The sequence below is a fragment of the Ipomoea triloba genome, chromosome 6 (genome assembly GCF_003576645.1).
Source record: "Ipomoea triloba cultivar NCNSP0323 chromosome 6, ASM357664v1".
Lineage (NCBI taxonomy): Eukaryota > Viridiplantae > Streptophyta > Magnoliopsida > Solanales > Convolvulaceae > Ipomoea > Ipomoea triloba.
In genome coordinates this window covers 14,176,192-14,201,769 of record NC_044921.1, presented here as the reverse complement: position 1 = coordinate 14,201,769, position 25,578 = coordinate 14,176,192, and the positions used below count along the sequence as shown (strand labels likewise).

The 25,578-nt window shown below is 31.4% G+C and overlaps 1 protein-coding gene across 1 annotated transcript; it reads left to right on the top strand.

The window, feature by feature from the left end:
• The first annotated feature begins 18,805 nt into the window (after window positions 1-18,805).
• LOC116023512 (auxin-responsive protein IAA29-like) lies at window positions 18,806-21,281 on the top strand. The gene is made up of 4 exons (XM_031264518.1): window positions 18,806-19,014; window positions 19,813-20,048; window positions 21,038-21,125; window positions 21,221-21,281. The coding sequence occupies exons 1-4, from the start codon at window positions 18,806-18,808 to the stop codon at window positions 21,279-21,281; spliced, it is 594 nt and encodes a 197-aa protein (XP_031120378.1).
• The last annotated feature ends 4,297 nt before the right edge of the window (window positions 21,282-25,578 follow it).

Here is a 25,578-nt window from a genome sequence, read left to right as displayed (position 1 = left end):
CTATATATATATATATATATATATATATATATATATATATATATATATATATATATGTATGTATGTATGTATGTATGTATGTATTTCCTTCATTTTGAGTCGTTGATTTAATCTAAATCAACAACTCAAATCTCACCACATTTTTCACTTGGAGACCCTTCGCACGTGAACCATCACCTATATATGTGTGTGTGTGTGTGTACACAATGTGAACGGCATACATATATACTTTTTTGGTAAATTACAATCTTGTATGGTGAGTTGAAGATCTTGAATTTTTTTTTCAATGGTAAAGCATTATCTTTCTTCAAACAGGTAAATCAAGAGACGAATATGATAAACTTGTAAGAGAGATTTTAAAAAATTATTTTTTTAGCTTGACATAAGAAAGGGTTATTATGTACTTGAATAAATTTTATTATTTTTCAGTCGCCTCTAAAAATGAATCCTACACTACATGCATATAGACAAATTATTGTGTGGATCATAACATAAACTATATTTTTAATATATTAAAAGTACATTATTTGTGTATTGAATGTACATTATACAAATTAATATACTTTCAGTACACAAATAATGTACTTTTCTTAAAAATAATGTACATTTTTAATATATTAAACGTACATTATTTGTGTACTAAATGTACATTATTTGATAGTATGATCCACACAACTGTGTGGACCATAATGATTGTTCCATAGACTACTAGATTTATTTTCCTTAAATTTAAGGAATTCGTTTCTCAGTAGACCCAATATTTTCACAGTTGTTATACGGTGGACCATGGTTTACAATGCATTGTGGATCATTGTCACAAAACGAAGTTGTTTCAGTTAGTAGGAGAAACGACTGCCTTAAGTCGTAACGGAGCTCCGTAATTGATACTACAGTTCATCTCAAAAGATACTGCCTCACATTTGTTTTTATATTATCGAGTGAAACTGCAGTTATATCGAAAAGGAACTACAGTTGTGTTGAAAGGGAACTGCAATGTATATAAACTGATACTGAATAACAGTTTTACATTTTTGAGTGTATATTGTCCAATGAAACTGTAGTTATATCGAAATGATATTGTAGTTGTGTTAAAAGGAAACGGAATAACAAGTTTACATATTTGAGTGTATAATATCGAATGAAACTGCAGTTATATTGAAAAGGAACTGCAATTGTGTTGAAAAAGAATTGCAGTTGTGTTGAAAGGGAACTGCAGTTGCGCGGGACGGAACCGTTTCAACCGTTTGTTTTCAGTAATCAAAACGACGTCGTTTTGATGCTTGGTCCACAGTATGTGCGATATTTTCATGTGAAAGACTTCACTAAACATAGAAAATACTTACTTACCTTTTAAATTCTAAAAATATTTAAACTTTCCGAGCTACTAATATTATCCCCATCCCAGTAAGAAAACCCCTTTCAAGATGATGTGGAAGGTAATGTGAATATTTTTTTTAATTTATTTTGTTAGCTTATGTTGCTTGCAAACTTGTAAGAATCCTAACTTATATACAGGGCCCGTTTTTTTATTTGCATGGCCATGTGCTGGTAAATAAGTAAGGCCCTATCAAAATATAAATAAACTGTGAATTGAAGAAAAATTACAAAGAGAAAAATGCAAAAAATCTAATTTTGGACCAATATAATCACAAATACATATACTAACTATTAAACCAAGTAGGGGTGTGCAGCGGTCGGGTTCGGACGGTTCGGGGTCGCGGGTGGACACCCCGATCGGATTTCGGTTTGGATTTATGAGATCCTATCCGTTTATTTTTTAATCCCAAACCGTCGGATATTTGGCCGAACTAATTCGACGGATATCCGATTAATCCGTCGGATAGTTCGGTTTTGGAAGAAATATAAATTTTACAACATTACAAGTTACAGCCTTACAGAGTTACAGGTTTACAAGTTACAGAACACTTCAAAAATACACTAAATTAAACTTCAAAACTCAAAATGGAACATACAATTATACAAACACTTCACAGTTCACACTTAACCAAATAAACTACATTAGTAATTTAGTACATTAAACTGGACAAAATGACATACTTGTATCATACAAGAACCTTGAATTTACAAACTTAAAACATAAAAGTTACAAGCAGTCAAGCACAGCACACTATTGAGTACTGAACTACTCATGAAAGATTGAAAGGCAGGCAGCAACATTCTCCATCCTCCAAAGTCCAAAAGCAGGCAGCAGCAATTGAACAAATGAGTATACCACATTACCACTAACAATAGATATTATCTAATATTGAATTTTCTTTTCCTCTTCCTGATAAGTAACAAAATTAAAGGACAATAATTAATAAGTTCAAACATTTGAAAGTGAACAATTGATTAATTGAATTAATCAAGAGTGCTCAAATAACTTTTTTTCCATATCAAGTTGAATTAGGGGCAAATTGCTCAATGAGTATGGCATAAACACCACACTACATAGGCAACATACCAAACCCATTCTATATATTCAGATTTCATGGTGGAAGCATCATCATTGCACAAGATAAGGACAGAATCACAGAATAACTAAATAAATACAATGATACATTACCAGTCACCATTGATAAAGGGGACAAAGCCCAAAGACAAAAATCACAAGTGATACCTGAGCTCAATGGCAGCAACATTTAAAATGTTACCAAGCCATGAGCAGTTTCCAAATTCCACTTTCCAGCACTGATATAGACAATCATCACTCATTATTCATCAAATAACAAAGTCAAATGGTTTATGACTTATGCTTTAATAATTAATAGTTTAAATAGAAGAAATAACTAATAAGTAAGTAACCATACAAGAATAGTAGGTAGTGAAGATCCAACTTCAGAGCTGGAAGTGCTGCACAACTCTGCAAAATGTAAATTGCAAAACAAAAAACACAAATTAAAATATAAAAAAGCAGTAATTAGTTAAAACAAACAAGTTAAAACTTAAAGTACTACCTCCGTCCCATTTTGTTTGTCTGATTCGGTTAACGAGGCTTGACTGAAGTTATTTTTAATTCAATTTTTCATAATATTAAGTTTAGTATTAGTATATAAAATTTATATATTTAAAAACTACATTAAAAGTACTATTAAACACAAAAAATCAAATTTAAAAATAATTAAAAATTACTAAAGAAAATAAACAATGAAGAAAGAGTTGGTTTGACCAATGAATAGTAAACATGACAGGTAAAATGGAACAGAGGGAGTAGTTACCTTTCTCAATCCTTTCAACATCATCAATGTTTTCTTCCACAGATATAGGTTGATTGGCTAACCTCAGCCAATCCTGTGCACACACAAGTGTCTCAACAATTTTAGGAGTCAGGGAACTCCTAAAAGCATCTAGTACCCTGCCACTAGTACTGAATGCTGATTCTGATGCAACAGTAGAAATTGGAACATCAAGTAAATCCCTTGCCATTTTAGATAACACAGGGAACCTATCAGAATTCAGCTTCCACCATCTGAGAAGGTCAAAAGAATCCTCCTCATCCACAATAATCTCAGCCAAATACACTTTCAATTCAATTTTTTTCCTTGACAAATCCCACTCTTCAATCTCTGTTTCTTAATTTGAGATTTCAGTAAGGATTGAGGTCTCACAACAGAAACAGAATCAGAAGTAATAGAGAGGGCAGATTTGTCAGATTGTTCCTGAACAGAATAGACAGGAAAACAGGCCACATAATTTTCAAACAACTCCTTAAGGCCAACCATAACATTATCAAACATTGATTTACCCTTTTCCTCACCATATAACTGATTAAATTGTATGGGCATATATTCTATTTTGTCCCTGGGGTCTAAAATATTAGCATAGAATATTAGAAAATTCATTTTCTTCAGGTTGGCCCCCAATACTTATCAAATTTTGCCCTCATATTTGTACCCATCAACTTAACACTGCCATCAGCATCTATCATATTTTTTAACAGACAAGACAGATCAGAAATTCAGAGAAAAAGGTATTAGCAGTCACATACAATGAACTAGAAATCCTAACAGTCATTTCATAAAAGGATTTCAGAATCTTAACCAAAGAAGCAATGGACTCCCAATCCATGAAATCAGGTATATATATTATCACCTAAATCAGCCTTAAATGAACTGTCATGATCTTCATACACTTCAAACACTTTTTGAAATAACAAAGCAATATGTAGCATCATATAGGTGGAGTTCCACCTAGTAAGAACATCAAGACACAAGAAATTATTTGCTTCCACCCCAATTAGATCAGATAGATCCCTAAACTTCTATACCCTAGCAGGTGAGCTCCTCACATACCTAACAGCATCCCTCACTTTCTTAACAGCACTGCCACATTCTTTCAACCCATCCTGTACAAACAAGTTAAGGATGTGAGCAATGCACCTCATGTGCAAATACTTACTCCTAACAGTAGAACAACCCCATGACACCAACTTCTTCTTCAAGAAACCTAGGGCAATATCATTACTAGAAACATTATCAACTGTCACACTAAAGACTGATTTTAGACCCCAGTCCAAAAGATAACTCTCCAAAGCCTTTGCAATATTTTCCCCCTTGTGGGAATAGATTGGAACAAATGAAATGATCTTCTTTTGGAGCTTCCACTCACTGTCAATGAAATGTGCAGTTATGCACATGTAGTTTATTCTCTAGACTGAGGATCAAGTATCAGTTGTGATATTGACCCTCTAATTGCTAGTCCTAAAAAACTTCTTCAAGTTAACCCTCTCATCAGAAAATATCTTGAAAATATCCCTGCTGATAGTCCATCTTGAAGGGATTTTAAACATAGGACAACAAACTAACACAAACTTCCTAAATCCCTGTCCCTCAACAATCCTAAATGGCAGTTCATCCACAATAATCATCTCAGCTAAGGCTCTCCTTATCAAGTCTTGATCAAACACCCAAGTACCCAACACCCCTTCTGTGCCTTGACTACTTTCAGTCCCAGCAGAAGAAGGGGCAGGTTGGAATGTCAGTAGAGATTGCCTTGTATCCTTAGAGTGAGGATTTTTAAGGAAGTTCAAAGTGTGATTTCTCAGAGAAGAAGTACTATGTTTTTTGGCCTGACATGCATACGTCTTCAAACAATATAAACATTTTGCCTGGATGACAATGTCCTCCTTGTTTTTTTTATTTTTTCAAAGTGATCCCATACAGGAGATCTAGTGTCAACCTCTTTCCTTTTCTTAGGAACAAATGGAGGCAATGGTTGCTGAGACTGAGAATTATTTGTCTCTACAGCTGGGGCTTCCACCTCAGGTTGACTCCCAGACAGACCACTAATACTTTCCCCTTTTTAGATGGAAAGTATTAGTGAATGGGAAGTCACTCATGGAAAATCATCAACAAATTGGACACAAGCATCTAGCATGCATACAACATATTATTACATAATTACTTAACATTCAGAATTGATAGAAATCCAGATTCAGGAAAATGAGACAATTGAATTTACTTCATCATGTATACTCTAGATTTCATGTAATGCACATTTCACATATCACAATTACCATTTAAGGGTCCAATATCCATAAACTTGATGTTATAACTTATAAAATCCAGATCGGGAACATGTCCCTCAATTCATCATTTCTGGATTTTATTTAAAGGCTTCCACCAAAGTAAACTGGAGATCTCACAGATTACATAAAACTTAGGGACATCACAAATTGGATATCAAAGTAAACTAGAGACCTCACAGATTACATATAACGTAACTTAGGGACATATCACAAATTGGATAACAAAGTAAACTGGAAATCTCACAGATTACATAAAACTTAGGGACATATCACAAATTGGATATCAAAGTAAACTGGAGACCTCACAGATTACATATAACTTAGGGACATATCACAAATTGGATATCAAAGTAAACTGGAGACCTCACAGATTACATATAACTTAAGAAATGAAACTAGGGCTTCAGATAAGTCAGTGCTTTCACCATAAAATCTCATAAATCACAACACATCAGCAATACATATCACAAATCCGAGATAGAAAAAAATAAACTTACGAAATGAAACTAGGGTTTCAGATAAGTCAGTGCTTCCACCATAAATCACAACATATCAGCAATACATATCACAAATCCGAAATAGATAAAAATAAACTTCAAAAATCAAACTAGGGTTTCAGATAAGTCAGTGCTTCCACCAGAAATCACAATATATCAGCAATACATCACACAAAAAATCACAAAATTGCAATATATGAATAAATTAAATTAGGGTGTTTGCGATTTACTTCGTTTCTCACAAATTCCCCGGAGAACAAGGGCTTCTAGCACATATATCACCACTCGAACAGTCCTAGACACCACCACGGCACTCCACCAGGGTTTGAGGGCTTCCACCAGTCGAATTCTCGAACAGTCCTACGAGACTACGACTACCGGAGTACACAACTCAGAGAGAAAGAGACTCACGGTGAGTGAATTAGTGAAATCGGAGAAGGGAAGTTGAGAAGATAGCAGAGAGAAATCAGAGAATGAGTCAATGAGAGATTGAGACTTTAGAGTTGAGAGTTGAGAGTTGAGAGAATCAGAGAATGAGAAAGTGAGGAGCATAGAGTCACAGAGGTCGCGACTGCGCAAATGAGGAGACACTAAGCACTTCTTCAGTATCAACATATATATATACTATTAGCACAAACGGCGTTATATCCTAGCAGTCCTACGTAGCCCTAATTTAGTTCGGGTAGTCAGGCGGGTCGGAAGCGAAAATACCACACCCAATCCGAAACCTTTAAACCGACGTCGTTTTGACCTTCGGTTCGGTTACTGGATTTCGGGTTCGGCTCGGTTCGACAATGTTAAATCGGACCGCGGTCCAGTCGGGTTACTCGGGTCGGTCGGTTCTTGCACACCCCTAAAACCAAGGCTGGACTAAGGGCCCCCAAAATTTTGGAGCCCTGTTCAATCGCACATCTTCCACGCCCTAAAATTTGGCCTTGCTTATATAGTTTTATTTCTTTTATTATTTTATTATTACTTTATTATTATTATATTTATAATACAAAATGAAATTGACATCACTTTTTAAAGTGAGATCAGAGAGTATTGCAAGAACGCAAAGAAATAGTGAAGAATTTATAAATTTTATAAATTTGAAAGTGAAATTGACTTTTGAAAGTAGAAAATATATATTGTCAGAATAAAGATATCATAATTAACCACTCAAATGTAAAGATGTCTCTTTCTAAATTCTAACTTATCACGCTATCATTTAAAGTTCATTGGCCAGATTAAGGAAAGAATAGAAATATGAGTAATAGTTGTATACATGAAGACACCGACAGCTATGACACCTGGCAAGTACTAGGATGTCTTGCCTTATACAATCATACATGCATTCCACCACACCATGTGAACTTCACCTGGTTTAACCACATCAACCCTTTTAACACTGCTCTTGAAAACTACGTAACATTGCATGCATTTCATCATATCGTCGGGAATAATCAGTCAAACAAAACTGTATGAAAGCGCGCAAAACATGTCCATATGTTCTTGGATCCTTTCTCTAGATCTATTGGTACTCTGATCTTCCCATTACTACACTTTGCCAAAGAAAAAAATACAGACAATATGTAAATTTAAATCCCTCAATTATTTTTATCCTTTAACTTCTTTTTTTTTTTCCAGGTACTACTGACTCTATTACAATGCAACCCACCCCTTCCATATGAGAAGTGCAACTGAGTGCCACTACACCACAAAGTCTTAATATCTTTAACTTTTTTTTTTTAATCATTACAATATATTCACCTAATTCCTTAAAAAGTTACAATTTTACCCTTAAAGTAACAAAATTGTTAAACTCTATTAAAGTTTTATTTAGTACATTGGTATTTTTTAGTACTTTTTAATATTTCTTCTTTAATATAATATTCTTTAGAATTAATATTTTATTTATATTTTTTTTTCTTAAAAAAAACTTGCTTTTAACAGGTTGATATACAAAAAATAAAAAGGGACGATGTACCACAATTAAAGAGGAAATTTTTTTGGAATAAGGTCGTTGTCAATTCTCTATTGCATATGGAATACCAAAGCTGAAATTTTTATAAAGGATAAAGATAATAAAATTTTAAAATACACATATACTAAATATACTTTTAATAGAGTTTAATATTGTTGTTGCTCAAGGGGTTAAAATTGCAACTTTTTTGAAAAGTTAGGAAATTAAAGTATATTGCAATGTAAAAAGTTAGCGACTAAAATAACTAGTAAGGAATAATTGAGGGACCAAAAATGTATTTTATCATAAATACTTTGTATATAACTTTTAGGAGAAAATAATTGATGCATATCAAATATATATATTTTTTGAGTATTACTACCTCTGTTACAATGCATTAACCACTCCCTTTCATATGGGAGTGCAACCGGGTGCCACTAGACCACAAGGTCTTGTCTTATATATATACTAGTTCTATACGTGCATTGCACGGGCGTTAGTGCCAATGTTTATATTTAAATAAATATTTGAAAATATATCAATGCAAGATTATATAGGAGAAGTTTATACATGGGTAATTGAATGTCGAATTTTTTTATTTAAATATCTAACTCAAAGTATATGAATCCAAGATAATATAGAAAATTCATTATAATTATTACTATAATTATTACTAAAATAAATGTTTGCAACCTTGTAAAACCAATAGTCTAAATATTTGGTCTAAAAATGATAGTCTAAATAAATACTACTTTTAATTTTAATTTTTCTAAGTGTTGTTAATTCTCTTTTGAGTAACATTGTCATTGTCTTCATCTTTACTATTTGTTCTCTTCCTTTTTGTTGGTAGTGTGTTATTTGCAATTCGGTTATTGTTGGTAGTATAGATGACAACGTCATGTAATGAGATTATGATATAGGAGCTATGGACTTTCCTTTAGGTGTTCTGATTGGGGTTCATTTGGTTCAACCTATTATTGTTGAATGAGTTATTGTGGATAAAGAAATCCCTAGTTTAAGAAAAAAGAATAAATAAATTAATAAAAATTTGAAATTTTAAAATATTATGTATTCCAAAGATATTAAAAGGTAGTTTCTTGCTTTAATTTGTTGGGTAATGGGTTATTTGAGTACTTTCATTGTCAACAAATCTCCCTAGTAGTTAATATGATTGGTTTCAAACTATTCTTTTTTATTTTTTTTTCATGGTATTAAGGAAATACATATGTATCATTTTTTGGTGTAACTACTAATTTATTTAATTCAATAAACTCAAAATAGAGTGATTCTGCTTCAATTTGTTGGGTTATTTTTTTTGAGGATAAACGTAGTTATTCCATTAATTCATAACATAAAACGTTTACATCAATGATCAATGAAATGGTAAACCATTCCTTACAGTCAGACATAGAAACAACTTTTCTAAATATGCTATAGAAAACTTGAATCACAGACTGTTTCATAACTAGGAAGCTATGTTCCTTCAGGGAGCTTAAAGCTTCATCAAAGATCTGGGTCTTCGTGATCATTCTTTTTTGTTCGCCCAAGATAAGATCAACACTTGCCGAAACCAAACTAAACGATTTATGCTAATGGAAATGAAAAGCTCGTGAAAGTAACGAGTGGAAAAATGCTCGTAAAAGTGACGAGAGAAAAATACAATAATAGAGAAAAAAAAAGTGGGTAAAGTCAAAGTAGGGTTGGGAGTTCAAGACTACCAACACAAACCCAATACCTACCTACTATTATTTTATTCAAAGGGAAAGAAAACGGAAGAAGAAGAAGATCTGTGGCGGTGGTCGGAGGCGGACGGAACTGCTACGGTGGTCGGGGCGGAAGAAAAGCGAGAGCAAACGTAGAAGGTGACCAAAACCGCCGGCACAAAGCTCCATTAGAGGCGGTGGAGCCGAAGTTGAGCAGCAGAGAAAGGCGTTTGGTTTTAGAGAGAAAAAGGAGGCAGCATTAGGGTTTTCAATTTGTTGGGTTATTATTTGAGTACTCTCTTTGTCAACTAATCCCCAAGTAGTTAATATAATTAGCTTCAAATTATTTAAATTTTTTTTTCATAGTATTAATAAAATACTTGGTAAATAAATATATAACATTATTTTGTACTATAACTTTGATATTTAATTACAAGATATTGTAAAAATAAGATAATGGACAATGTAATGAATATCAATTAATAAATTCGAATGTAAAGAATCTTTGCACGAGAGAAAATAAAGACAATATAACTAATGAAATTATTTTCTCTTATTTAATTTAATTTTTTGATAATGAATAATTTTTTCAAATAAAGGTATTTTAGACACATAATTCTAAATTAAAGAAGTACATATGTATCATTTTTTGTTGTAGCTACTAATAATGGTAATAATAAAATAGAATGAGAAACTTAATTATGTCCTATTTGATTGATATGAGGTTCGAACCTAAGACCTTTCTTATAGAAATTAATGGGTAAGTTAAAAGTTAACGGAATATTAACGGAGAAGAAAATATTTAACGGAAAACTTAACAGATAATCATAAAAGTAAGGTTAAATTAGGTAATCTCTATTAATAATATTAATCTGAATTATCTTAACCATCTATTTGATTAAATAATTCATCTGAACCATCCATTTGATTAAATAATTTGACCGCCATTTTTTCTACCCATTTTAGGCCTAACTCTCTTTGGCTCTTACTAGTATAGTAGATATTACTCCGAAATAGTCAACTACAGTGAATCATCTTATTAAAAAAAAATAAATTAGAATCAACTAAGTTACCTCCGCAATGACTCTATGGACGGGGTCCTATGGGCTTAGGATTACTCGCGGCGAAGTTGAGATTACCTAAGTGTTTCTTTTTTTTAAAAGATTAGTATCGATCATATCTTTTGTTTTGTTTTGTTTTGTTTTTGTTTTTTTTTTTTTTTACAAATTATAATGTTTTAAATAATTATAATTATAACCATAATTATTTTATTTAATTAAAATTAATTATTTAATATAATTAAAATTAAATAATATTTATTAATTCTAAATTACTACACTTACCCTGAAATTAAACTCATAATTATTTCTCGCATTAGTGTTTTCATCTAATATTTTTTTGATACTAGACTCTTTGCAATAAATACTAGGTTCTCATATGTAGGCAACAACACTTCTATAAGTGTTATCTCTGAATGAAGTTCAATTGTTCGAAAAAGTAAATCTATGTCAATTGGGATTATTATAGTCAATAACATGTATTAAACTTAGTAGTTCGTACTAAAATTTAAAATATTAATAATTAATTAATTTTTGTGCGATATAATTGATAGGACGAAGAAATCTTTAAGTTCTACAATATTAGCAAGACCTTTAGTATTAGAGTCCTTTTCAAATTCAGCAATTATATTAAGGTTATGTTGTAGGCCGATGATTATTATTAGGGTAAATTATGCTGTGGACCCAGGTCCACCTTGCAAGGTGGACATGGGTCCAAAACTACGTCGTTTTTGTCTTTCTTTCTTTCTTTCTTCTTTTTTTTTTTTTTTTTTTTTTTTAAATTAGTAAACATATTGCTGAATATAGAGTTGTCCAAAACTGTGTGAATGTAGAGGTTTCAAAGTGTGAATGTAGAGTATAGAAATCGTGAATGTAGATTTATGATTGTGTGAATGTAGAGTTGCCCAGAAATGTATGAATGTGGATGTTTCAAATTGTGAATATGGAATATAGAAATCGTGAATGTAAAGTTGTATGTGTGAATCTGTAATAGAGTTAAGAAGTTCTAGCAACTTGTAGCCCTGTAATATGTGAATGTGAAGTTCTCAAGTTGTGAATATGGACTATAGAACCTGTGAATATAGTGTTTTGAATGTGTAAATGCATAACAGTGGTAATATAGTTACTAAACATATAATCCTGTAATGTGTGAATGTAGAGTATAGTGTATATGAATGTAGAGTATAATGTATGTGAATGTAGACCCAGGTCCACCTTGCAAGGTGGACCTGGGTCCACGGCATAACAACCCTATTATTAGTTGTTGCTTGTTTGAGTTACTGTTATCAATTGATTGTTGTAACAAACATATTCACTTCTTGTTTAAAGATATAATTGATTAAGTAAGACCACTATATATACAATATATTTCACAATTATCGATTATATTAGATATATTAATTAATTACTTTATTAAAAGCATAATACATTGTGTATCCCATTATTATTTCGAAAAGTTTAAACCTCTAAATAGTTTTCACTACAATCCAATTCTACGAATTGTTTTAGTTCGTACGGGTAACTCATTCGTTTCTAGGTATAGTAACAGATTGTAGACAAGGAAGCAGAGTCGAACCTTGACAACTGTAATGTGTAAGCTTCATTTTCTTACGGCGATGATTTTTTGTGGACACCAGGAACTTCTGTTCTTACACTAGTACAAAATTGCACATCCAACCCCCTTATAGAGCTTTTTGCTACCGGTGTACAAGGGTACGGTGCAGAAAGCTTTGAGCTTTCCGCAACCCTTGTGAAAAGGTCATGGAATATTGAGCATTCGTGACCATTCTTAGAAAAGAAGGGTCACCGATTTTTTTTTAATCTCGGATTTCCGCGATCTTTCTAATACCTTTAATTATTTTTTTTTTATCATCCGTGATCCTTTCTTGAAAGAAAGGATCGCGGATTGTATATATTTTTAAAATTAATGTATTATTTTAAAATCTCTATTTAAAAAAACAATTTATATTTATACAATACTTTCAAAACCCGGAATCTGCTATCACGTTGGACATCTTGCACGTGAAGACTCTTGTGGAAAAAAAATTTAGAGGAGTCAAAGCCATCACGAGGCCAGTCACACTCATGAGAGGCCTCATACATGCTAAATTTGAGAGTACAAACAGAGAAAGTTAGTTTTTCATTGAGTAGAGTTCGACACTTTAATTTTTCTCAACTCTTAAAACCCTAGCTACGAAATTTAGAGCTAAAACTTTCACTTTGATTTCAATTCTGATTGCAATGTCTAGTTAGATTCAATTCCTATTTTATTTTCGAAGCAAGTGTTGATGAAGAGATTGAGGATTTATTTCTTGTTTTCCCGTTGTGGTGATACTTTCATGTAGCTAAGTCAATTCCAATTTCAAACTTTAAGTTCATTGCAATTTGTTGCTTGTTTACTTTAAGACATTGAATCATTGTTTTATGTTTGTTATGGAATTCTATTTTATATTTGGATCTATGCTTGTTTCCATAATAATAATAATAATGTGTGAGTAGTCTCCTAGGAAGGGGATGGGGATGAGGATTAGGTTGAAGTGAATATGACTTTGAATTGGTGGAATAGGTATGATGAGACTTGATTTGATGACGTTAATTAACATGACTGTGTTTCAATCATGATGTGATTACCAAATTTAGACTTGAAGGGTTAATTAACCATACTCCGTAATAAGCCATAATTTGGCTTATGGATGTGCTTCATGTATTCTCATGTTTGCTTCGATCTTAAAGTAATGGATGTATGAAAATCATGTCTTATTGAGGTGTTTTTAATTGTAGGTGAAGAGGATCAGGCAAAGGCACGAACGGACATGGTAGGAGGCATTTTTAGAAGAAAATGAGTTAATAAGGTGCAAAACGAAGGCTTGAGAGCATGGTGCAAAGCAAGGGGCTAAGTTGAAGCATGAAAATGGAGGTGGAGGCGGCGAGGCTACATTGTGGGGACCACCGTGACCATGGGTAAGAAGATTCCGATCCTTAGACTCATAGTGCTACTCACACCATGAGTGTTAATGTGAGGCCGAGGATTAGAAAGCTGGTTTGGCCCTCATGGTCAACCTCACAACGTGAGGTCCATCGTGAGGTACTAGACCAGGTTGCTGATCTCTGGCTCACATTGACATTCGTGACCTTGCGTGCACCCGAGTGTTCTTATGCCCATGCCTAGCAAATCAAAGACTTCCCTATTCAATTTTTCTCATTCACTCATTATCTGTTTTGAGCGTATAACATTCGCATTGAACCTCTCACTTACGATAAAATTCTCTAGTTACATTTCTTAAAAGAAAATTCTTGACAGACAACCTGGGAATTTTTTTTTACATCTTTTGGTATTTTATAAGTCTAAATATACTTTTTTATTGCTTAGTCGAGAAATTAAAGACTTATAGAAAATCTATTACGCACATACTTTAGATGATTTAATTTTCATCCCCCACTTTCCTCTTTCATCATATGTATTATGGAAATTTTTTCCAACACAACGCTGTCAATGCATAGACAAATCTTTATTTCCTGGAAGTTTTCCTCATATATGACACCAAATTGGTGTTTTTGTTTTAATATAACGCAGCAGAGCCACATGATGTTCAAGATTGTTTATTAAACTGACAATGCGTACAATTTTGCTAACATGTTGTCTTGCCGGCCTAACTCACACTGCCTCGTACTAATATTTCGCGCACCAACTTTCATCCACAAAAATATCTTTTTTACCTTCAATTTGAATTATGAGAAGTTTGCAATCGCTATTTAAATGTATGTTTGAGTAAAATTTGTCTTGTGACCGTGTAAAATTCACATTATAATCTTAATGGGTAAGACTACAAGATAAGACTGTCTATGAAAACATTGTTCATAGCTGACCAACTCAAATCAAAAAAGCCAATAAACAATTTTATGTGAAGTCAAAGTTAGAACCTTGTTATTACTAAGGCAATTGTCGGACCAACTTGATTAAGGTTACTTGCCCAATAGAATTCCTTATTACCATTTCTAGATCATATCACTGAATAACCGATTGTTACCTGTAACCAATACCCAGGTTGTGTTATTAACTGATTTTTAAAAAAAAATCTATAAAAAAGAGAGAAAAGAACTGCGGGTATTTAAAAGAAATAAAAAAATAGAATAAAAATATAGAAATTTAAAAGGAAAGGAGAACAAAGAATAAGAGTAGACAAAATCCCACTCTTCCCAGGCAATTCAACATTCAAATCCATAAAAGATCTTCCTCAACCTCCTCAATTCCGTAGATCTGGACCAAGTAGCTAGTTTTGCACAAACAATACTAAACTGATATAGATGTTATTGACCATATAGCATATATGTGAAACTAATTATAAATTTAATCTTTTAAAAAAGATAGAATACATTATTCAATTTAATATAAAAGTTAAAGTGTTAAACTCATACAAGATTTAAACCCTTGCATAATATCATCGGATAAATATACATGTCATACTTACTAATATACATGTCATACTTACTATTCATTAATTATTTTTTTGAAACCACTATTCATTACTTACTATTCATTAATTATAATCAATTCTTCTTTTATTGTTTATTTTCTTTAAACTCTATTACATTGAAGTATCGTATGTCCCCATTGGAGTTCAAACCTGTGACTTATGACCTCCAATTTGGGAGAGCCACCGAGGTGTTATTGATCGAGCTACAAGCTACTTAATTGGAATATATATTTCATATAGTGATACTAAAATAAGCATTATAAAAATTAAATTATAAATAATTAAAGTTAAATGTTGTTAATTGAACTTAATACTTAAAATGAGATGAATGGATTATTTTTAATGTGAAAAATTTTCACGTTTCATCCCTAAATTATAGGATAATTGTAGAATTTATTCCTACTTGTTGGTCGTGCACATTTCTCGTTCTTAATTAAGTTATAACTAACTTTGCAAATTTCGTCTATTTTTTCTAACAAAAGATTAGAGACAAAATGTGCAACGTCAGTTATAGCTTAGGGACATGAAATGAGCATGACCTGTTAGAAAAATGACGAAATTTGCAATGTCAGTTATATTTTAGAAAAGAGAAATAAACACAACAAACAAGTAGGGACGAATCTTATAACTTAGGGACGAAAATTGTAATTTTCTCCTTTTCTTTGTGTACCCAGAATTTTCATCGTTGAACACGGTAACTAATTCATTAGTAGAATTGTAGGCACTTCTAATAGGTGAGAGTAGTGAGACGGTTGGCCTAAAAATTTAAAATTGTTCCATACCCAAAAACCAAGAACTAAACCCTTGATGTTTATATAAAGATAAATGATTCATTCCAATCAACCACACCCAAATTTCCTTTTAGGGTGTGTTTGGAAACCCGGAAAATGATTTCTGGAAATCATTTTCCGGGTTTTTGGTGTTTGGGAAGAAGGGGGAAAATAGAGTCAATGGAAATGAACTTCTTGGTCAATGGAAAATAAGCCAAATTTTATGGAAAATGACTTTCCCTTTTTTTGGGGGGAAGTCATTTTCCAAAGTTTGCTTCTTCCTTCTCCTTAGGCTTCCTAAATGCTTTAACTTCTTCATCTTCATCCCATCTTCTTGACATCTTCAATTTTTTCTTTTTGTTTTTAAGTAATAATTTATTTTTTTTATTATGAGATAGATATTTTGAGTTTTATTTTTTTTTATTTGACATCTGAAACCAGTCGGCCACTTTTATTTTTAATTTTTTTTTTAATTTTTTTATGAGATAGATATTATTTTGTTGTGATTTTTTTGTGATTATTTTATTTTTTGGATTGTATATTTGTTATAAATGTTGTTACATTTAAACAAATTAATTAAAATATTCAATTATATAATTCTGTTCATTTTCCTACCCATTTTCTGAAAAATGAGCCAAACACACCAACACAGTTTTCTGTTCTGCAGCCAAACACAAGAAAGGAAAATATTTTCTGAAAAATGACTCATTTTCCTGAAATCATTTTCCAGAAACCATTTTCCTGCTTTCCAAACACACCCTCAATGTTTTTAGCACATAGAAAAGCAATTTTATAAAGTTAAAAGCACACTGCACGCAATTAGAAAAGTGATTGGTACAACACACAACGAAGCAACTCATCAGTGATCACTATGGGTGAATCCAATTTTCGAAACGTCATTGTACGACTTTTCATTGCAAATTGTTGATTAACGTTGTCTACTGTAGCCGGTGGGCCCAGTGAATAATTTATGAGCATGAGAAAATAATGGATGGAGATTGAACACATCACCCCCGAAAAGAGGAGTACGAAGAAGAAAACCCCATTTTTTCTTACTATGTTTGGTAACCATGGGACAAGAGAACGACAAGGTTGCCCAAACGCTTGCAAAGAAGCTGATACTAACAACAATTTTAATTCTTACCAATTAACATAGTATATTGTTGGTAGATCAAATAGGAGTATATATAGGATCTGCAGGCTTTATTTGGTCCAGCATTGACATAAAATATTATTTCATCAATCAAATAAATTTTAACATACTAATATTTAATTTGTTGGTAAAATCTACCATGTGGATCAAAATCGGTGATTCTTAAACCTGGTATGAACTAAAAAGTTTTGAAAAAGACTTTCAATTTGTAATAGATACAATGGTGATCGGACAATGTTGTCATATTATTTGACACAAATTCAAAATCTTACTTATTCGCTTTGGAGTTATACCAGATACAAGAAACACTGTGTCTATATATCAAGTATCAACACTTTTCAATATTTATATATTAATTATTACCTAGAAACTTAATGTCTTATACTCTTAGACTTATGGTGCATTTATTATGGATAAGATAAACAATATAATTTAGTTACTATATTAAATATATTATTTCTTAAATCTTTGTATCCAATCAAAGGAACAATATATTTTATAGATGGGTTAATAATATTGTTTATTTTGACATACATAATAACAATGTGCACTTGTTGAGCTCATTGACTAACATTCACTCCATTAGTAAATGAAGATTTATGTATATCTATCCTTGGTAAACAATATATAAATTCTACAATAAATCATCTTTGGATTTGGAAATAGCAATAGCAAGCTGAAAGTAACTAATTACAACCCAAAAAAATACTTCATAACACCAAATTTAATTAATTACTGATCGACTTGACACATCAATACTAAGATAGATCATATAAAAGATTTCTATAATTAAACTAATTGTAGCATAGCACAGTACAATATACTAAAATTAAAGTAACTAATTACAACCCAAAAAGTACTTTATAACACCACATTTAATTAATTACTGATTGACTTGACGCATCAATACTGATATAGATCATATAAGAAATTTCTCTATTAAAACTAATGGCATGTTTGGTTGGATGGAAAATCAATTCCATGGAAAAAGTTTTTCAAAAAGTTGTGGAAAATAGGTTATTCTTTTGTTTGGTTGGATGGAAAATGGTTTCCATGGAATTCCACTTCCCAAAAGTTAAGGAAAAGAAATTCTTTGGTATGAGTAGGTATTTTGTTTTCCATAGAGGGTGGGAAGAAAATATTAAGGCTTGGATTATTTTACCCTCAACAAAAATTATTAATTTCATATGTATATATATTATCACTATATCACTATTTTACTAAGGGCATTTTAGTCTTTATGTTCATAATTCCTTACCATTCCAAATTCAACCAAACAATGGAATCCATATTTCCAGTAATTTTTTTTCCACCAACCAAACAGTGGAATCCGTTTTCCTGGTAATTTGTTTTCCATGAAATTTGAATTCCATTTCCTTCAAATCTTTTCCAGTGAACCTATAATAATAGCATAACACGTTAGTTATCACATTTTCTTTAAAATCCAAAAGAAAATGGTCCACCAAGATCTCAGCTGTCGGTATCATTGCCACCCCTTAGACCGACATAATTCCAATGTATGAGTATGACACAAATTTTCTCCATGTATGAATATCATACTATACGCTAAACCTCTATTTATATATCTTCAAACTAAACTAAACAAAGCATTAAAACTTCCAAACTCATTTTACGCATTAAACCACGTTTTCTTTCACTTTCACAGCGTGGTCTGAGATGGAGCTTGAGCTACGTCTAGCTCCGCCAAATAACTTTGTGGACAAAGGTTTCGATCTGAACGATGATAATGCATTCGAGGAAAACGAGGTAATGGTGGTCAAGAAACGGCGTGTTGGTGAAGCCTTTGTGAAGCACCATGATGTTGAACGTAAAACCTCGTCTTTGGTTCTGTTGAATGGGCAGCCAAATGATGATGATGATCATGGGTAATCAACTTTGCTTTTTACACTTTTTATGGATTTGAATAGATGACTATATATTTTCTAAGGTTGTGTTTGGTTCGAGACTTTTGTATCCTACTATGCGATTTGATACTCATGTTTGTTTACCTATTTCTGCTATCCTACTATTGCATATCCTTAAGTAATTATAAAACTCGGCCATTACTCCTTTCCTCTCCCTACTTTTGAACAATATAATGGAATTAAAAAAAAAAAAGGAAAAACATAAATTAAATTAAATAAAAAAGTCATTGTCCATGCATTGAATATGGAACTATATATATATATATATGTAAGAAAATTTCACTTTTTATCCCTAAATTATAGAGTAATTGTAGAATTCATCCTTGAGTGTTGGTCATGCTTACTTTTCGTCCCTAAGTTGTCATTGGTGTTGCACTTTTCGTCCTTTCGTGCTCACTTTTCGTCCATGAGTTATACTAAAATTGCAAATTTCGTCCTTAATGTTTTATTAGTAAAGGGACGAAAAATGCAACGTCAATAATAACTTAGAGACGGAAAGTGAGTATGGCCAATACTTAGGGACGAATTCTACAATTATCCTATAACTTAGGGGCGAAAATTTTTCTTTTATTTTTATATATTTATTTATTTTTATTTTTATGATTTTATTTATTTTGATTCCAATTCGTATTTACAACTAAACAAAGAGGCTCTTTCTACTTAAACTCATTACTATTACTAAGTATTTGATTCTCATTACTATTCAATTATGATTTCAATGTTTGAACTAAATGTACCCTAACATTTTAATCATGGCAGGAATGTAAGGGAAGAAGGAGAAACAGTGAGTTGGGCACATGTAAGTTCATGGAGACAGAAATTTGTAAATGAGCTTCAAGCAGGAGTGAGAAATGGTAGCATTAATAATGGAGGTAGAAACTCCAAGTTTGTGAAGGTGAAGATGGTAGGGGTTGGCATAGGAAGAAAAGTTGATCTTAGGCTCTACAATTCATATCATCACCTTAAAAATGACTTAGTCAACATGTTTGCAAAGGGTAAGTCATCTCTTTGTTTTTGGTTTGTTTTGTTTTTATTTTATTTGTCTGTGTATTGGTATGTAGTACAACTTGGGTATGTTATTAGGTATAATCTAATTGAATAAAAACTTAATTACGAAAAACCTAACCCAGTAGTAACGGATGCAATATAAGGATCGAAATAGTACCTCTGTTGTAGTTAATATCCTCTCCTTTGTCTTGCTATTGAGAGGGAATGGGAGAGACAAAGTGAGAGAGAGAGTTAGATGTTTTGTTCCGCACTTGATTCACAAACTTAGATGGTGTATTTTAGCTTTGTCTAAGTTGCACAGTGAGAGTATCAATAAGACTATATATACTATATCACATCATAGTATTTGGAAACCAACAACCTCTAATCATTCAGTTTGACTAGAACCAATACTCTTATTTGATTTTTTTTAGAAACATTTTTAAGGGCATGTTTAATTTTCATCTTTAAGGGTGTTTTGGTTCATGGGTTTACACACTAGGGGGAGGTCAAAATCATTGTTAGTGTTTGGTTGACAACTTTTTAGAACAAAACTATATGATTTGATTACCCCTTCAATTAAAACTCCATCTTCTTGGTAATATGATTTTTAAGTTTGGATTATTACTTTTAGATTTTTGTTTTGATTTTTTTGTTCATATTGGTGCTTTGGATGTTATTATATTATAATGAATTGTTGATTTTTTTGTTTTTGTATTTTTAAAACCTTTATTCCCATTATAGGGTCATATACATAACTAAACATCAATATTGGTAATCATTCCAGTTCCACCTTATTACCAAACATGCAAAATATTTTCACCAAAACCCATTACTATTTCCAAGTATTTGATTCTCATTACGATTCCGATTGTCACGTGTGAACCAAACACACCCTAATAGTGCAACCTCTAACATATTATATGCTGTTGTAGACTTTTTAATTACCGATATTTCCTAACTTTGACTTACTAGTATTTTTTTTTCCCATGTATAGACATTGCATGTGATAATGGTGGGGAATATGGAATATTTTACCAAGACAAAGTGGGGGATTGGTTACTTGCTGGAGGTGTTCCATGGCAGTAAGTATATGAAGTGTACTTTTTCTATTTATATATGTGTGTTTAAAAGGAAAATAAAACTCACAAGCAAACTGAAAATATTCTTTAATTTGCAGGACATTCATGGAGTCTGTTCAGAGGATAGAGATAGTAAGGAATGGATGGGATTTGAAATGATAATATAAACTAAAAATTATTGAGTACTTACTACTTAGTAGCAAATATTTGTTTAGTTAATATATTTACTATAATAATAATGTAATAAAGTCTGTGATGTATTCTCTAATATAATAGAGGAGGAAAAGTTGTACTTGTAGTTTGTAATATAGTTTGTATTGAGAATTAGTTGTTTTATATTCCATCTATTATCTCAGCTCATTTCATTAATTCAGCTAGGTTATTTACCCTCCACTATCTTCTCCCTAAAGGTTAAATTCTCAATTCCAAGGGTCCCTCACACTCTGCTCGACAGAGAATTTGAGACGATATAAATCATAGTACGATGACTCAATGGCTCAATAGACATGGCCAAATATCGGTGTGCACAAGGGATCTGTCCACTTTGAACATACCTCTCCATGGTCTTTGTCAGGTTGGAATGTGGGTTTTAAAAGTAAGAATATTTTGTCTTTTGTGGACAAGGAAGAGTTAACGAACTTAATAAAAAAAGGACACAATTTCACTTTAATAATTTACCTCATATTTGGTTCATAAAATAAAATATTATATAAGAAATGGAATATGTAAGGTATATAATAGAATTCTCATTTCATTGTTTGATTAATTGAAAAAGTAGACTTAAAGAATTCTATTCTAGTTTAGTTTATTTACACTACAAAAATTACTTGTGATTTTTAATGTACATCTGGTTTGTATTGCCAATATTTTGAAATTTTGTTACATACTAGAAGGTACGTTATCAATAGTTATATCGCGAATAAGGGTCTACCTTGTAAAATGGGGTATGTATTGTCAATATTTTCAAATTTTGTGACATATTAGAAGGTACGTTATCAATAGTTATATTGTGAATCAGAATCTACCTTGTAAGATGGATCTTAATTCAAAATTTGTATTACTTGTCTTCTTCTTTTTTTCTCTCTCTCCATCTCTTTTTGTTTGTGTATAAATAAAACTAATGTGTAAAACATATATCATAAAAATTTTCTAATTGGGGTCTTTTAATTTATTCCCATAGTGATTTTTTAAAAAATTTATAAAATAAACCTACAAGTACATAAAATCATTACTTTAATTACATAGATTTGGTTCATAAAAAACATTACTGTAAGTGCATAAATTCTCTATTATAAGTACATAAATTCACCACTATAAGCATATAAGTTCACTGCTATACTGTAGGTATATAAATTCACTATGTACTGTAAGTATATACATTCACTATTGTTGGTGTCATTTTTATATACCTATAGTATTGTGTCTATGTACCTCTAATATTATTTTTATATACATGGGTTCATCATACAAGTAGACTCTAATCCATAATATAATTTGTCATACATTATAAAATCAAAAGAAAATAAAATGTTAATGCGCCTTTATTACCCAAAAATAAAAAGGTCAAATAGGCACTTCCAACTTTATACTAAAATTCAATAAGACTCACAAACTATATATTTTAAAAACGTAACAAAACAAAACAAAGAAAAAACAAAACTTCCAACAATAAAATCCTTAAACTTGTTAAAGTAGTATAATTAACTCATTTTAACCCATAATAGCATGTTATCACTAAGTCACCCGTCACGTATAATGCCCCACTATATATATATATATATATATATATATATATATATATATATATATATATATATATGAGATTAAATGCGAAGAGTGGCTCGGGTAAAAAATATGGTTAAATCCCAGTCATCGATCTAGTCCATATCAACCATCTAGAATAAAGAAAAGTTTTAAAAAATGTAGTGGCATTATAATAATTTTGTGTAAGTTCATATTTTTTTCTTTGAGTTCACATATTTCCTTCTTCAAGTGCATAGTTTCTCCCTTTGAACGCACACTTTAATGCTTTTGAGTGCACTGTTTTGGTCTTAGAGTGTGAATTTTTGTGCCTTCGAGTGCACAATTTTGAACTAGTGCATAATTTTGGCATTTGATTGCACATCTTTGTGCCTTCGTGTGCACAATTTTTACTTTCAAGTGCACATCTTTGTGCCTTCAAGTTCAACTTTTTTGTACCTTTGAGTTCGTAATTATAGGCCAGTGCACAATTTTTGCGTGCACATCGTTGTGCCTTGAAGTGTTCAATTTTGGCCTTCGAGTGCACATTTTTGTTCGTTCAAATGTACATTTGTGTATTAAAAATGTGGAGTTTTTTAAAGAGTTGTTGATCTGCTCAGATCAATGACTAAAACTTCACATTTTTTCTTTTGTATTCTAGCATCCCTCAGTCATATCCCCACACACACACACACACACACATATATATACTCCCTATGTTCTATTTTACATGTCATTTTTACTATTCATTGGTAAAACTAGCTCTTTCTTAATTGCTCATTTGCTTTAGTAATCTTTAATTATTTTAAAATTTATTTTTTTGCTTAATAGTAGTTTTAATGTAGTTTCTAAATATATAAATTATATATATTAATACTTAATATTATAAAAAAAATTGAATTAAAACTAACTTCAGTCATGTTAATCGAACCAGAAAAAACAAAATAGAATGGAGGGAGTGTATATCTTCATCATTGTCGATCTGGAAGATGCCTTAGCTTCTTCGTCCAAATCGACATGGATGATGAAGCTTGGCAAACTTCTCTGTCTGATCAAGATGGAGAAGCTCGTTGGCTTCTTTGTCCAATCTAGTTGAGGAAATTGGTAGCTTCTCAACAATCTGAAAATTTCTTTTTTAATTTTTGAATAAGATGCGACATCATATGTCGTACAAGAAAAGCTATCTAATTAACTTTTGGTAACCTTATAAAAATGTTAATTGCACCACTTTAACAAGTTTAAAAGTTTAATTTGAGGTTCTATTGTTGGATGGTCTATTTGCATTTTGTATATAATTTGAAAGTCAATTTGACCATTTCTTTTTAAAAAAAATTAAAATATTAAAATTATATTGTAAAAACATTAAAAAATCTTTAAAAATGATATATTTATAAAGTTGTTATATAGGAAACATTTTTTTACAAGATAAAAATGTGTTGTCTATGGCGTATGGGTAGAGAAAGACTTTGATGTCGATATACCCTGTTCCGCCATACTTAAAATAAATAAATAAATAAATAAATAAAGGGAATAATTTTGGAAAAAGAAAATAATATCTTTTGATTTTCTTCTCTTTTTGACCATTGTGACCCAAACATCCATCACTTTCCAATTTTTAGGAGGCACTAGAGAATTTTCTCGCACATACCCGATGAACAAATTATATTATCCTGGACCATGGTCCACTTTAGATGGTGAATTTTGGTCCAAAAGAGTGTAATTTTATATTAAATATCAATCAATGCATAATGTTTAATAATTGATAAGTATCAAAATTTACTACTTAGACATTTTGTGGATAATTTATGATTGGATTTGTTTTATTTGTGCTCTAAATACCTTGAAATGTGATAAATTGTGATAAAAGACTAACTTTGAGGTATTTTTGTGTTTTGTAGGGAATTAGGGTTAAAACAAGGGTAAAATTGCCAGAAGGGAGCAAAAATGGGAAGCAATGCTTCTCTTACATAGGGGAGCTCAAATGAGCTTCTCTTCCTGAGTTACCGATGTGGGATCAAAAACTCTCATTTATGTTTTAAAAAAAATATTTTATATATAATTTTGTTTATTATTATTATTATTATTATTATTATTATTATTATTATTATTATTACTATGACGACTACTACATATTTATAAAGGTATTTATGTCTTTTAAAACATATTTCATTTCTATTTCTTAAACCAATCAAACACTGTAATATAATTCCTATAGTCTATTCCTTCCGCGAACCAGGCCAAACAATAGAATACAATTCCTATTCTATTTCTTGCTATTGCATTCCTTATGGAATAACATTCCTATTACCTCAAAATTCATTCCGTGAACCAAACGTGCTGTTAATTGTTATATCATTTCGTTCTTAGTTACACTGTTTTATTATTGCACTATTCAAATCCTTTTGTTTGGCTAGATTTCCATTAGAAGAGATATTATCGTGTACTTGAGAGGCAATTTGCTGAACTCCTATCTTCAATCTTTGATAACGATATTCGGTGTGAGTATACCCTCTCACGCAACTTTTCACCCTAAAAACTACTTCATTAATAATATTATCATGTAACTTTGTTCACAATATTTTCTATATATATATATATATATATATATATATATATATATGTACATTACATACGTCATTTTGGACTGCGGTCCACACATCTGTCTGGACCACGGTCGCGGTGCACAAAAAATAATTTCAATCATTATTCCATGGGC

Bases quoted from the DNA above. Each gene is read 5' to 3' on its own strand.
- LOC116023512 (XM_031264518.1), top strand. From the start codon at position 18,806: ATGGAGCTTGAGCTACGTCTAGCTCCGCCAAATAACTTTGTGGACAAA. The intron at 20,049-21,037 runs GTAAGTCATCTC...TCCCATGTATAG, and splicing joins AGTCAACATGTTTGCAAAGG to ACATTGCATGTGATAATGGT. The intron at 21,126-21,220 runs GTAAGTATATGA...TTTAATTTGCAG, and splicing joins GCTGGAGGTGTTCCATGGCA to GACATTCATGGAGTCTGTTC.